At 33.5% G+C, this 16696-nt stretch overlaps 1 protein-coding gene across 1 annotated transcript in view; it reads left to right on the top strand.

Moving 5' to 3' along the window:
• Window positions 1–16696, top strand: part of LOC115441654 (proclotting enzyme) — a 41530-nt gene that overhangs the window by 12632 nt on the left and 12202 nt on the right. Inside the window, exon 2 of the mRNA XM_030166514.2 lies at window positions 5232–5699. Coding sequence (XP_030022374.1) covers window positions 5232–5699 — 468 coding nt within the window. The remainder of the gene's footprint in view (window positions 1–5231; window positions 5700–16696) is intronic.

The following is a 16696-nucleotide window of genomic DNA, read 5'->3' on the forward strand; positions in this document are numbered from 1 at the left end:
TATGGCTAAATAGATTAAGAACCTTGAATTAATTTGGTTCTAACCACATTCTGACCTTTGTTTTTTTTTACATATTATAAGTCACGGTCGTAATCTATAATTTTGGGAATTCCAACCCATTTGCGGTTGAATTTTATTGATATCGTATAAACGTAAGGTCATGCCTTAATTATTGATGGGTTAGAAAGAGGCGTAATAAGTGCGCCAAAATTACCGTATATTTGTCCCATGATGGGATACGGCTGGGGAATAGTGCCCAGCACCTATCGTCATGTCGAACAGGAAATATTATAATTTACCTTAAGTTTTTATAAAAAAAATATAATTTTTAAACGGTACTGAAATGATGTCTAAGTAATGATATTGTAAGATCAAAAGGCTGTCATGGTTTTTAAAACTAACCACACCTAGCATATTAATATGCATCTAGAACATAAATTTTGAGACATACAAATATTTAATGAGTTTCATATCCTTATTAACAATCACTCATTACAAAAAAGTTTTCTTTTAATAAATGTATTGATAACTTCCCCTTAAAGAGAGATTTCACTGCCGCTCGCGATAGCACATGAAGGTACGTACTTGCATCGGGCGTCTCACTCTCACGCACTGCGAATGCATTCTCCATCTCTTTTTATTACTAATATGTCATTGACACCGGCTAATACGCGACAGATGACATTTTGGAATTTCCTCAACTGAATCTTAAAGCAATTATGATTAATTGGTTTGTACTGAGAAAGTATAAGGGTCAGGTCGCCTTTTAAAAGTAAAAAGGTGCGGTGCCAAGTTTCCCCGTCTTCGAAAGGTCTATGCATCCGACTGCAGGAAATGAGGTTATGTTTTCTTAATGGATATATATAGACATTAAACAAATGAGATGTAAGTTCCATCTTCAACGTGGAAATGCCTCTAGATTATTGATATTATAATTTAATATGGCAGACGTTCGTTTAAATGAAATTAAACAAAAAAACAAAGCTAAATGTACGTAAAATAAATGACTATAAACCCAAACTAGGAAGCTTGTATCTGGGATTACCAGCGATAGAGCTAATGTTAACTGAATCTTAGGTACAAAGGAAAAAAAAATACAGAACGCTAAAACAATGTGCGAACTTATTGTATATAAATACATAATATTAATAAGATACCGGTTTGCGTGACCTTAAATTATTTTTGGTAAGACAAGCAGTTCGTGTACCTGGTTTTTATTTCTTTGTATAAACTGTAAGATATCTAGAACATGAGTAACAAAGTATTACATGACTATGCTCTTTACTTTTTATCTTAACATTTTACATATGATTTTATCATCATACTGGCCAGTATTTTTACACTAGCTCTTCAAACTAAAACACAACAGCTAAGACAATGCTTGTTAATAGAAAATAAAAATAGACAAAGAAGTCATATTTGGACAGACTATCGCATACGACAGACCTACCATAGATACCATCCAGTATACTACACGCTTCGAAGAATATTACAAAAACAATATTCGCCTTCCCCATTTAGTAACCAGGTGTCTTCCAACACCATTATCAGCTATTTTCAATAGATAACCAACACTTTCTTAGAACACAGTTGTAAAAAGTTAAAATATGTAATTGTATAACATAAGTTTAGTGCTACGTTATGGAGGCTCAACCCGTGAAAGTAACTTATGTACCGATTGCAAAACAATCGTTCTGAATATTTTACTGTAAACCTATACTACTTCGGTAGTTAAGGCTCTATTTCTTATATTATGGTTTTCATTTAAACAATGATTCTCAATTGTAATGTTTTTGCCTTTTGTTGTTTATTAAGACCATTTTGTGGCGGAGGGTGTGGTGCGCAATAAGAAAGTGATAATTTTTTTATTCATGAGCATTATCACATGTTGTGTTCAGATCGAGCAGGTTTACTTTGTTGGTTTTCCTGAGTTAAAGTGCTGCAGCCAGTTTTATGAACCTTCAATAAAAACAGACAATTGGAGGCCTCACTTTTAATTAAACTTATATTTATGTGTTTAGCATACATACGTAATACTCTGAATGTATTTAAATTAATAACAGAAATAAATAATAAAGAACCTTTCTTAGTTTTATAATTAAGTAATTCAAACGTTCAAAAAATAAAATAATTCATGTATAATTTATTTTCTTTTTTGCTGACCATCTAGTTTACCGTTGGATAAATACTTATTGCATAAGTTATTTTAGTGCTTTTTTGTAGCAGCGATAAGCAAAACAGACAAATTATATTTTATTGAGGCTCATAATCTATTTCGCAACAGCTAACTCGCGACTGTTACTGTATCAAATAGTTTTAATTCGCAACGAATAGCACTTCTGTAGAATTTTATTTATTAAATGGGTATATCCCATAAATAGTAGAGTAATAGTATAATTTTTTCTCTAAAAATTAAAGGGTGAAGTTGAGCATAATTCGGTCTTAGAAGGTTCATATCGAGAAAATTTATATGCAAGCTGAACTGAGAGGGTTTGGTATATATTTTTTATCAGTAAATATATTTTACGTTGTCGATTAAAAACATTCGGTGTAATGTTGTAGAATTTGAGTTGTTTTAAACTGGTAGCTTTTACCTTACTATGGGGAAGTAAGAAAAGCTACGTTCAAGTATCAAAAAAAAAGTTAAAGAGGATGTTTAAGCAAAAATATTTTAATTATCATAGAATAGTATATCTATAGAATTTTATTCCGAAGTAAATAATTATTTTATTTAATAAAAAAATATAGACATAGAAATCCTCAGACAATTGGAAAAAAAAATACGGAACGTTCGCACTAGTTGCCTTTTTGATCGCCTCTCTTGAGTGACATACAATTGGGATAAAAAACTTATTAAACCTTCGTGCTAGTTGTACTTCTGAGCTCCAACCTTTAGGTATAGATGTACTGTTATAGCTTCGGAGTAGGGCTTGTTGTCTGATGAAACCATACTCCCGAGACATTTCGCCATAAGACTAGCGAAACCAATATAACCGTTCCACTCACCCCCAGTGGTGTAGGCGATAAGGGCTATTTTCCTAAAAAAGGTATGGTTTATAAACATAAACATTACGCAAGTTATGATTTCGGATGATTCCATGACATCACGTTTCCGCGACGGTAATGTGTTCGATGGAAAGTGTGTGAATTCTTGCTTTCGACCGCCTTCGAGTTATTGTGTTCGTAATACGAATGTTTCGGCTTAATTTTGTTTTCACTTTTACTCCTTTGTTGGGTTAATGTGGATATAATATGTTGTGATATGTATCTCGGTGTAGTGTCAGAATCCAACGGTTGTGAGAGAGAAGCTTTGGGGTTTTTATTCGGTTATTTGTTCTTTTTTGTTTAATTGTTTGAGGGAAATTTGTAATTCGGGAATTGAAAAATCTCCCAAGCGAGATAATAACTTATTCTTAATATTTTTTAGGAATATTATAACTGTTACATTCAATTTTACTACTCGTAGAAAAGCCAAACATGAATATGAAGGAGTGGTAGATTCTATACAACATTTCATATAGTTTTAGTTATATATATTGCTATTATCTGAGCAAAAGTAGTAATAAACAACATCTATTATCAAACATACACGTACGACATAACTGAGTTAAATTGTCTAATATACGTACAAATTACAAGCAATTACATACGTACGTATCTCGAGAAAGTGTTTCACTTTTTTATCTCGCTATTACAAGCATATAGAAGTACAGACGTATTCGTACTTCCTACTCCTTGTTTGGCGAGTATACGTACTATTTGCAGAATACTGTATATTTAAGGCGCAGCGCAGATGTTGTGAATTTGTTGCTAAAATACACCGCATTAATTATCAGCTTCGCTGTAGTGTAGTGTTTCTCGACGTCAAGTTAACAGCGCCTGCGCGGTGCCTATTAAGCGATTTTTCTTTGGTGATGATTTTTTGTGATGAATAACAGGAAAGGCCGTTTGACTACTCAGTGTCCGCAATACCCACTCATAAATATCTCAGATATTGTAATACACTAGGTAACAATGATAACAATATTCTGAAATAATAGTATACAGCATTGCTTTTATAATGCATGCGTGCACGTTTACTTTCTGGTTACTATACCTATAAAATTAGAACACAACAGAACTTAACAATCTGCTTAGCGACAGAAACAGACAAATCGGACAGACATTCGCAAAGAGATCAACTGAATACCTACAATAGTAATGCATTTTATAATACAGTGGAAATATGAAAAACATAGTTAGTTTTATGTTACCTATATAGTTTTGCATAAGTATATAGAAGATGGAATTAAAATGCCCTTTAATATTAATTAAGAGTAAAATAATTGCTTAATTTATTGCCTTTATGTGTAGACACTAATTCAAGTTCGTAATACGTAGCTTCTCGATGTCATTTTAGGTTTGTGTATGCGCATGAGCACTACTTTACTACTATAGATTCAACCAGGTTTGTGAACAAGTAACGTTATTTTCCTTGTACTTAGGCTTAAAAGTTTTGCTATTAAATGTTTTTATTCAAATTTCGAAGACTTATGTTGCTAGAGCACCATGTTTCATTTTGCATGTAACTGTAAGGTTGTTATTAGAAGTGCATTGTATTTTTGTATGGAAGAATTAAGAATTTTATGAATAAAATGCATTTGTTTTGAATTACGACCTATTGTCACATATTAATAGAGTTTGAAATTGAGTTAATTATTAACTTACAATGTTGGTTTATGTGACTAAAATGTTAATATTTAGTCATTGATATATGAGTTTATTACTCTTTAAGTATAAAAACAATTTGTCAATATCTCGTAATTGTCATGTATGTGACGCACGCGCAGTCATTATATCTTGTTTTTGCACGATATTCGTTAGCTCCGCACAGGCGTTGTTTCACTTTAATGTCCACACTGATGAGATATGCACTATGGTCGCATGACGACAGCTGCAACTCTGAGTTTGTCTTTACTATGGTTAGAATTGGAATTGGGAAGTGTTTGTGATTGCAGATTAATTGCTGGATATAGTTAGAATAAAATAAAAAATCATAAGTTTCAAATTAAAATAATGCTTTGTGTTTCAATATCAATAGTATGTGATTTTGTTCAAATTACTAAACTGTTATTTTTTTAATTTCAAATTATTTTAGAAATCTTTTAAATTTTTTTTTATATAAAACTATATTTCAATTTTACCATAATCAAATTTTAACCCTATATTATCATTTTTTTAATTCCGCACAGATGCCAACGAACCACATCGAGCTCATGTAAATGCGGACCAAAAAAAACTTCTACAAAAACCAATGTTCATACAGACAGAGGGACTGAAACGCATCGACATCTTCCCAAACGTTACCGAGAATGCCAAGGACCTCCCCAAATTCAAACCAATCTCAGACGAGCAGATGGTCCGAGTATCTGAGATACTGAGTCAAGTAAAGACTCAGACGAACTATAGAAAAGGGAGAATGGTAGAGATTGATTCCAGCATAGATCGACAGGACCAAAAATGTCCACAGGGGGGGACGTGCGAATTTTTTATATACTGCTGGATGGTAGGGGGTCTACTTGATGGCTCATGTGGAGGGCTGCTGAAGGGATGCTGTCACAGGGTCGCGAAGGCCGGAGTCCTCGGAGTCCATGACTCGAATTCTTTAGAGTATTCGTCGAGAGAGGGCCAGAGTTATGGTCCCGTGATAAATGATGAAAGTAAGTTGGGGATAAGATGAGTCACCGCTGCGTAACGATATACGGAAAATGTAGCATCGTGTTGATGGTGGAAATTTTCAGTTTATATGTGTCACTGCACTTTGTCTCGGATGTCATGGCGTAGATCAAGGTTTATATTAAATCCGTCGATAGGTGTGTATTCAATCGCATCATAAATATTTTGTTCTCTTGTACCTGAAATTCTTTTTGGAGTCCATTTGATAAATTCATTTATCAAATTTGTTTTATTTAAGAATTTAGTTTGTAGTCTTAGTTTATAGATATTTAAATAACTTAGTATATATAAATAACATAGTAAAGTGTTTATTAATATCTGCGACAGTGAATGGTTATTTTTAATGAAACGAAAGTTGTTCACCTACATGTCCATAGATATTTAAATCTGTCGATACAAAAAATAAATACATTTTCTAAAACCTACTTATTTCGAAAATATATAATTTATTATCATCAAATACATTTTATGGCACATTGTAGACATTCGTCTTATCTCTACTTTTGCTATATACTACATAATTACAGGGTAATGGAATTCATATTTCATAAGGGCGTCAGGAAGCTTTGGTTATCAAAATCCACATAATAAGCTTTATTTCACCAAATCAGGGTAAACCAGGACATACATAATTATGGAATAAGTAGAGTCATGTACATTTCAACTGAACATTCTAAACAAAGCCTGCAGTGATGTATATACACTGGTATGTTGTGTTAACACTAAGCAATGATTGTAATTATTATGTCGGCCCAATTGTTACGCTCCGGTGGACGGAACTAAGGACGAGGATTTTTATTAATAGAGCTCTGATGTGGTCGTTCGGCAAGACATATTTAGAAGGTTCTAGTTTCTACATTTTCAGCATGACGTCACCAGGTATTGACTGTAAATATTTTATATTTTCTCCTCTCATCTGCTCTTCTAATTATGTCTTGCTTTCTCACATCTCTGATTACTAAATCTATATATTTACTAATAGTACTAAATTTTTTCTTTGCTTTCCTTTAGGTGCAGAGGTAAGTGCTTCTCATATTTTTATGACTAGAAATAAGACTTTAAAGTACTATATCAAAATGAGATGAATTAAAGACGTTAATTATTTGTGTTTGCATAAACACTTTGAACAATAAACAACTTCCATATAAAAGACATCAACGCGCTTCTCGGAGAAGCTCCTTGAATATTTCTGTATTGAAGTAACTAAAATTAAACATTGTATGAATTATTAAAGAAAAAAATTAACAAATTATAAAAGCAATACTCATAAAATGTTGTGCCAGGTAAAAAATGAAAGCCATGGTTATTAAAGTTTTTATTATTTTCTAAACAAGTATGTACTTTTTTCAATATTTTGTTTGATAATACTATTTTTCTAGGTTTGGTATCTTATATGTTAGAAATATATATAGTTATTTTATTTCCTCTGCATTGGTTCAATTGATGTATAGTTCAATATATATAGTTTTGATACGATTTAAGTAGGCATATAGCCACAATATTTTAAACTGAAGCTGGGTCAACCAAACTCTATTAAAAAATGAAATAAATTCACGCTCATAGAAGATATTAACGCACTTAAAACACTAAACTTGAATACTTTCAATTAGTTATTTTATATTCGAATGTACGGAATTTACGCGACGACTGTACCTCCATGCCTCTCAGCTGATCGTTGCGTAACTGACTTTCACCACGCGGCGCCGGCTGCGCTCCGTTCTCGATGAACATGTCTAGGGTTGTCTATTTTGATTGATAAATACACTAAAAATGCAAATACTTAATACCTGTTGTTTTTCTTCACTTGGTTAATATGATTTTTAATCGCATTTTGAGAAAGCAGTAGGCGACATAATGTAAATTAGTACAGGGCCGAAATATTTGTTAATATTTGTAAGATGACGCTATAGGAGAATAAAGAAAAAGCTAACATTACAAGTTCGTTACCTAAAATTAGAATAATCTCTAATTCCGTTTAAATCTCTAATTCATTTACTAAAGAAGAAAATATTTATTGAAACATATATAATCTATCTATACATTAATACTTGAAGAAAAAACTTTGTACCTCTTTTATTTGCGCACACGAGGAGTGTGGGATTTGGCATGATTAAAGTTTATATGAAAAGAAGTGCAGAAAAATATAATTGATGTGTAATATGTGTTCCAAATATAGAAAATCACTACACACACAGACACACACACACACATCATCACGCATTTATCCCCGAAGGGGTATGCAGAAGCGCAACCAGGGCACTTACTTTTCGCCGAGTGTGTACCTTCTCATGATGTGATAGGAGGCGAGCCTATCACCATATCCGGCACAAATTCCAGACTCCAGGGTGAAATTGAGCAGAAAATCCAAATATCACTTTTCCAGATCCGGAATTCGAACCCTTGCGATCTAGGGGCTTTAGTGTGCTGTCGTATAGCGCAAGCAATACAACCACGCCACTGAGGTAGGCAACAAGACAATCACTAGTTATAAGTAAAGTGCCAACCCTAACACATGCGGATATATTGGGGTCTCAAAACACTGTTCTGTTACGAGTGCGGGGGTGAAATATCAATAAATAACTTTTTAATTATACCGGCGATAAGGTGTATTTAAATGTGTATGTGTATTTAAATGCCTCTAAGTATTAGGTCGACAATATTGAACTAGTCCATATTTGCAAAAATGATCCAATGTCAGTCCCAATGTTTGACAAAATTAAAGTAGGAACTAAAAAAATTAAATCTGATTCGTTAAAATATTTGTAATTAAATCCAATAAATTTTGAATGGATCTAATAAACGGATTCCGACCTTAAGGCCGTAAACACACAGGCTAATCGATATTTCCAAAATTACACACATCAAGTTAATGATTGATTTAGAAACTCAACTCGTAGAGTCAATCTCATAGTTGTTACCAGGGTGGGTTTTAGTACCACTACGCCGAGTATGATATTAGAACCAATGTTAAATAAATGGTCTTTCGTAAAAAGTAATAAATAGAGGAATATGAAAATAATAAATTAAAGAAGCTTTTCCCATGTTTTTAATTGTATTTTCATTTTATTTAAATGAAATTTCATGCAACAAGAGTAATTAATCGGTTTATCTTGTGCTATAAGGAATTAAATGCCATGGCATAATGTGACTCTACCTCATATATAATTATGTTTTAACACGGTTGACAGTGAATTAATAGTTTTATCAGATCCTTAATGCGATATCGTTATATATAATAACGATTCTTGTAAAATAAAATAAATAAAAACAAAGAAATTAAATCCAAGTTTCCCAAATTTTAGGCGTTATGTGTTATTGTAAATGTGTTGTCAACAAAGTGTAAACTTGTTAACATTTTATATAATCAAACAAGCGAGTTTAATTTAGTTTGCTTGTACACTTCCTCAGTGTTACGCGAGTTGACCTTTGCAGTGTTGTTTATGTAACATTGTAACGTAGGGTCGCGTGTCATAGGTTATGCAACAAAAGGTTCCGCATAGAGACATGTTATATTGGCCCTGTGCCAGAAATGTAAACAAATACCTATACACCTTTTAAGCAATTTCTTTTTATACTATAATAATAATATCAGCCTTGTATTATATACAGCCCCAGGAGTCTGCTTTATTACTGAAAAGAATTAGGCCTTAGTCCACCACGTTGGCCTAGTGCGGTTTGACAGACTTCACACACCCTCAAAATTCCTATAGAAAACTTCTCAGGCACATTGGTATCCTCGCGAATTTTTCTTTCATTGCTACAGTAGGCAATAATTCACAAAATACTAATACAACTATGGAAGAGGCAAGTGTGCTCGTCCTTGGGTTTGGAATTTGCAGACATTCGTCTCGGCAGTTCGTTTCATTTCCAACTACACCCTTATTATTATTATGTAGAAGTAACTTCTGTAATTGATGTCTGAAATTAATTTGTTGCTGGTAGAAGAACATTTGTAACCGCCAAAATGGATCACCAGCGTCTTTCGCTTTTAGAATCAAGCTGTGTATATTCAGTACTAAATACTCTGTCATAATTGTGTTGACTGTCGTGGTGTGATCTCTCCCAAGTCGACGCTCTATCTGGCACTCTACTTCAATTACCATTAAGTGTTTCACTTCGCCGTGCTTGTATATAAAAAAAGTTTATGATTAGTTAATATTTTTACATCTTGAAATATCCATGTTTCCTAATAAATGTTACTGGGTTTAATACATGCGCAATGTGTAAGTATGAATTTCATAGAGCGTACTTCCCAAATCTGATTCAAGGCGTCAGTGCCCAGAGTTTGGCAACACTCCATCGTAATCGCAATGCCGGATTTAGCCGAGATGATTCACTGATGAAAGTGGGTTCACTTTCAATATTGCCTAATTTAAGCTTCGTAATGGGTTTTAATAGTATTAACTCCCAGATTACGTCGCTCTATTTGTTAAGTAGAGTCTGAGAGATAAAGTGATATTATTGTTTATTTGACAGACTTGTATTCAGTTTGTAATATGATTTAAGGGTAAAAAGTTTTAAAGTGAAATATTGTTAATCAGGATTAGGTTGTAATAGTATTTTACCTTCTAACACGCCAAGTATTAAGTAAAAGAGAAATAAATTAATATTCAATAATTGTAGACAATTCTGACCAGCTGTTATGGTGTCTTTACTTATGAGTTTTTTAAGACTATAATTCAACAGAAGAAGAAATACAAGAGGTTTTTAGACATATAATTACAAAATCTTTATTCATGAATGTATGAACGTTTTATGATTTTTTTATTCAGTAATTTCTTTATATGTTGAAATAGTATACTAACAGCATACATATAAACATTCACAAATTTATTATTATTTATACTAAGGTCTAGTATGTATGCTAAAATATTTATTTATTTATATTAAAGCAACACAGAGCACAATTATTTAATTTTACAATTCTATATAACAAAAAAAATGTATAATATATACACAAATAATTCACAAGTAACGATATAGTAGCATATACTAAGGAAAAAATTACCTAACGCTTCTGTGAGTGTTATTATCTTGACGATGATCCCTCATTGATCATGGAAGCATCACAAGAGAGAAAACACACTCTTGTTTTAGCTATTTATTTTTCATGGGAATTGAATTTAGGGCCTTCAGCTTCACTGCCATGAGCAATACATCGTCTAATACACCACGGAGGCAGATATTAACTTCTATACATATACATTAAGCTGTAATAAATTAATCACGTGTAATATTAGCATATAATAAAACTACCATAAAAACGTTGTCATCGCGGCGGTCATGCAAATACGGTGAAAGGGGACAGGCGAGTCGCGGAAACCACGCGTCGTCGGGTCCGATTATTAACGCGTGTAGGTCTGAGTCATGAGAGATAGCGTTTAGATTACTTGTAATGTTCAAACACTGGTTAGAGAAATCCGCCATAATGGTCTGCGAAAATGTTTTGCGTTTCGCGTTTCGTTTTGTTTGCGTGTTGATTAGCCTATGTATCCGTATGTAGGTCAGTATAATTGAGTCAACTGGTGAGGGATAAAATCACTCATAGCAGCTCACTCTACTTACTATCAGATGAAGTGGGGTCGCTGTGTTAGGACAAAAAAAAAGACAAGGTTGGAGTTGATATAAAACTTTTATGGTGAGAATTTACATTGCTAAAGTACATGATATTATACTGTGTTTGACATTATTTTTGTGGTAGTGATACTATTTGTATGCCATTTTGTGATTCTTGGAACGATATTTTGGATGTGAGTAAAAATGGTATTAGTTGGCATGTTACAAAAAAGTCAATTTATGAGTGAGGGTGTCATTTTATACAGAAAATCTATAGCATATAACACCTATAACAAAATAGAAAAATGTTGATTAATAATAAATAGTGAAAAGACGTTCAGTTGTTAGCGTCAATTTATTTTAGTGAACAGCTTGAAGCTCATGAATTGCACTATGCGGTAAGGTCTATGCGCTCGCGCGGCCGTCGGATCTTCCGCTCGGCGCAACAGCAATCAAGGGCTCTTGCACAACTTCCCCGCAGATACCCAATATTATCTTTAATCTATATGTTGAGGAATAGGCGAAAATATATACTAGCACCGTTAGTATAGGGTTGAGTTTCGTAAAAAACACTAAATAAATATTGAATTAGGTGCTTAGTATACGTTGTCAAATTGTTGCTGGGAATCGCTACGTCATGTAACTGAAAATCGCTGAAAAAGGCAATAAATTAATAGTTTCTGTTCAACGGTTTCGAATAGGAATGTGTTTATATATTAAAAATAATTATAACCTATAATTATTTTTAATATATAAACAAAACACACAAATATTTGAATATTCTGATTCGATACTACACACGCATATATTATAAATATGACATAAATATCTATTCTTACACGTCAGTGGATAAGAATAGATATTTAGGTCATAACGTGCGTGTCAAAATGCGCATATCACTTTTGCATCTGATGAGTAAGAATTATGAAGTTATATCCTTACGAATTAGTTAAAATAATGGCCATCCGCGCAAGGAATATTACGCAAGACACGCTTTCTCCCCACTTAATCAGCTGGCATTCAAAACTAAATAATTTCCTATTACAGATAATACGGAACTGTTACCAATACGTAATCCAACATAGCTTCCCCAGAATGGTTGGATTATAAAACTAAATTAGAAATCTGCGAATAGGTTATAATAGTAATCGTTCAACAACTTCTGTCTCAGTTGCATTATGAGTAATTTATTATTGTATTATTTAGTAATTTATTATTGTATTATTTTACATTTTATATATATCTCAAATATTTCGTATAAAAATGAAAAAAAAAAAAATAATCATCCTCCGTTAGCGGGTCTCAAGATTCAAGCTACCGGTGATTAGGAATTTCAAGTGAGAAATCTCCTTGCAATGCGTGCCGTGTTCAGCTATACTGCTTTCTGCATCTGGCCTTTTTCAATTGAGCTTCTGGAGATGTTGGTCGAGACTCTTTGGTATCATTATAATTATACATCATCTATGTTTTTTTTTCCTTGAAAGGCTTAGGAAGAATCGCAACTAGTGTACAAATCATATCTTATCGATTTTAGAATATCCTTGAAAAATTTAAAAACGTTAGGGTTTCCACAAAACTACTCCCTCTAAAACGCCATTGGTAGAAATAATACCGTAATCTAAGAGAAATAATTTCTGTTATTGTATTCTGTTTTAATTCTTATGACAGTTTTTATGAATGACGCAGTTTATATCCTATGTTAGAAACATGTAGAGCTTATTAAAAACTGTCACAATAATTAGGGGGAATGCTTCGGCGAATCACTTAAAATAAAATATTGTATTGCATTAATCTTGAATTATGTCCAGTCATGGTTGAAATTGACTGACGTTCATTTAATGACGATGACACAACAGAATATATAATAGCTACTACATACATTGTTGCATTATAATGCGAATTTATGTTAAAATAGTTCTACTTCATCAAAAAATAATTTATTTTATTAGAAATTAAAATTGCCAGAATTTCAAATTACGATTGAAATTATTATTTTTAAATGACATGAATATGACGCTCATAATATTATCTCCATTTTCTATTTTGATTTTCACCTATTTTCAATTTATCTTTTGATGAGTATTTGGTAATAAGTATCATATGTGAACACACGGATATTATGAAAGAGTAGGATTAGGCTTCTAATGACTAATGCAAACATACGCATGGGTGAACCAGTCGTTATTAGCAAGGGAGAGATTGTCTTCATGGCGTAGTTGTAATAACATGGTACGAGTACGACTACCGCGCTGAGGTTCTGGGTTCGAGTCTCTGGTCGAGCGAAAATAATAATTACGACTGGATTTTTCTATCCTAAAAATTACTCAGTCGTAGCTTTGAGTAAGGAAGTAGGCGGTATGATTCCTCCTTGCCTCGGAAAGCACGTAAAGCCGTTGGTCCTGAGCCTGATCTCTCTGCAGTCATGCCGGAATGCACGCTCACCGGACTATAAGACTGAAGGAACAGAGAGTGCACCTGAGTATTGCGCACACACCGGTGCACTGTAATATCTCTGGCGTGCCTGGCAGATCTTCGCTGAGATTGTCCACCCTGGCCGAATTTCCGTTAGGAAGGAATCATTCGCAAGAAGTCTTCTCACCTAAAGAGGCATTGGGCGCCACTAACTAATTCTGAATTCCATATTGGGGATTGTACCAACTACACTGTGTTACCACCTAAGCCACTGCGATGACAAAGCAATTAGAAAATGAAACGGGCACTTACCACACAGAGTACTTAACTAATTACGTAATAAATTACACAACTATGACATAGCTCAGACGGCTACATCATACGTCGCATGATAATGAAATTTAACCGGGTTATTGCATTATTTATATATTCTGAACGTACTGTATTTACGTGACCTTGAATATAATATAACCTTGAGAATAATTGGGTTAGTATAACGATGGTTCTAGGTTTGGATGGGTTTGATATGATTGTTATCAGTTGATTGATATTATTTAAATTATAAAGGAGATTCATTTTACAATATTCATAGTGATCATTTCTAGACAATTTTTAAATACATATAAGTAGGTATAGCTCACGTGATTTACACATTTTTATTTAAAGTGAATAGAAATATAGTTTATTAAGCCATTGTTAATAATTTTGAATGATTGCCAGTACGAATACGACCGTGTATGTGATAGTATTTGATACTTGAAATGTTGCTTTCGTTCTGTGAATAATGCAGTGAAGGAGAGCTACATCGTTGAATGAGTGCCAATGCACTGCGTTGATAAGATTTGGTAAACAATGCAGGAATGTAAACATTTATTTACGTAGAATAATTCGTTGTGCATGGTCTTCGCAGACAATAAATATAACTTTGTGAATAATAATTTATTCAAATATTGTTTCAAATCAAAGTTATTAAAATTAACTATATTAAATTTTTTTTTTTAATTTTTGGTGTTTAATTTCTAGTTTTTATCTTTAGCAGACATGACAATTCCATCGTAAATTGTTACATATTAAAACTATGCCGTACTTTGACTCGTAAAATATGTTTTAAGTAGTAACATTTCGGGTTTTTGGGTTGCGCATTACCTAACAATAATAATACAATCCATAATTTCGAGAAAAATGATGACTGTAAATAACTGAACATAACTAAAAACTAAAGTATCATGGCCTTTCTAAGCGTTACTAACATAACCTACATTTCAGGAAACAAAAAACTTTACTCAAATTATAAATGTGTAAGTTTGTGTAAATGTTTGTTAGTTCATGTAAAAACAGTTAAACTGATTTAAATGAAAAATAGCATACGGATTGACCATGTCCTGGATAAGCACGTAGCCTACTTTTTATTCCATTTTGATCCCATGGGAAATATATTTTTATTTATTATTAAATGGTGCGTTTATGAAATTTATCACACGGATGGACCCTGGATTAATATATGAGCTACTTTTTATCCCGGTATTTTGCTCCCGTGGGACATATTTATTTACTTTTTATTAAATAGCGCGTTGATAAAATTTAGCTTACGGATAAACCATGCCCTGGAATAACACATAGGCTTCTTTTATCCGGATACTTTGCTCTTTTTTTATGAAATGGCTTCATACGAAGGAATGGATCACTACAGTGCGTTAGAGACTTTTGTACTAGAAAAGGCTGTTTACGCAGGCGAAACCATGAGCATCACCTAGTATATATATAAAGAATCACCTACATACGTAACATGTGACCATTTGTCAAAGTTGGTCATGCAAGTAGGCGACTTGCTTTCACTCTGACATAATGGCTTACCATAAGTTACTTAAGAATTTAAGGAGGCTCGTCACGTCAACGTCGCAGATAATTGTTCTGTTTTAGTTTGTGGTGTGAAGTAATAGTAAACAAAATACTGGGATTTGCTCACGTGCTAACGATTAGTTGTGAGGCGTATAATAATAATAATAATATCAGCCCTGTATTTTATACTTGCCCACTGTTGAGCACGGGCCTCCTCTACTACTGAGAGGGATTAGGCCTTAGTCCACCACGCTGGCTTAGTGTGGATTGGTAGACTACACACACCTTCGAAATTCCTATAGAAAACTTCTCAGATGTGCAGGTTTCCTCACGATGTTTTCCTTCGCCGTTAAAGCGAACGATAAATTCACAAAGAATACACACATGATTTTAGAAAAGTCAGAGGTGTGTGCACTTGGGATTTGAACCTGCGGACATTCGTCTTGGCAGTCTGTTCCACACCCAACTAGGCTATCGCCGCTTATATCACGGTTGTGAGGCGTGTGAGGGATAAAATATTTTCTACTTGCTTGACTACAGCGAATCCGAGGTGGACGACAATGCGGGTGACTACCACCCAGAGCGACTTGGGGACCGATTGGTTTCCAGGTCTCCAGGTGTAGTAAACGCCAAAGACCTCCTTTAACGTATGGGAGCATCTTAGCCACCTGCATTAGAGAGATTGGTGACACTCGCTCAGTGCTCAGTTTTGAAATTAGTCGCAATTAGTAATAAAGTTTTTAAATAACTGATTTTTTTAGATAAATTTTGATAGCGAGTGTAACTGGGTCATTTACTTAGGCAAGCCGGCACAATTCTGGGAACTGTCATAGCCACATTTGTTATTAGTCGACATAATATTAAGACTTATAAGTTGGTCCTTACTTACCTTATAGCGTACCCTCAATAATGGACGGTGATAGCGAATTAGGTTATTTCAATTTAGATACTAATATATGAAGCTGAAAAGTTTGTTTGAACGCGCTAATCTCTGGAATAAATGAAATGATTTTGAAAAAAAGAATAATAACAGGAACCTATATCAGCCCTGTGTACTACTGATTACTTTTTATCCTGAGAAAATATTTATCCCGGAAAAACTTTTTCACGCGGGCGGAGTTGTGGGCAAAAGTTAGTCCTAAAATAATCTATATAATCTTCATTCTAACCTTAA

Source organism: Manduca sexta, chromosome 18 (assembly GCF_014839805.1).
Source record: "Manduca sexta isolate Smith_Timp_Sample1 chromosome 18, JHU_Msex_v1.0, whole genome shotgun sequence".
Classification (NCBI taxonomy): Eukaryota; Metazoa; Arthropoda; class Insecta; order Lepidoptera; family Sphingidae; genus Manduca; species Manduca sexta.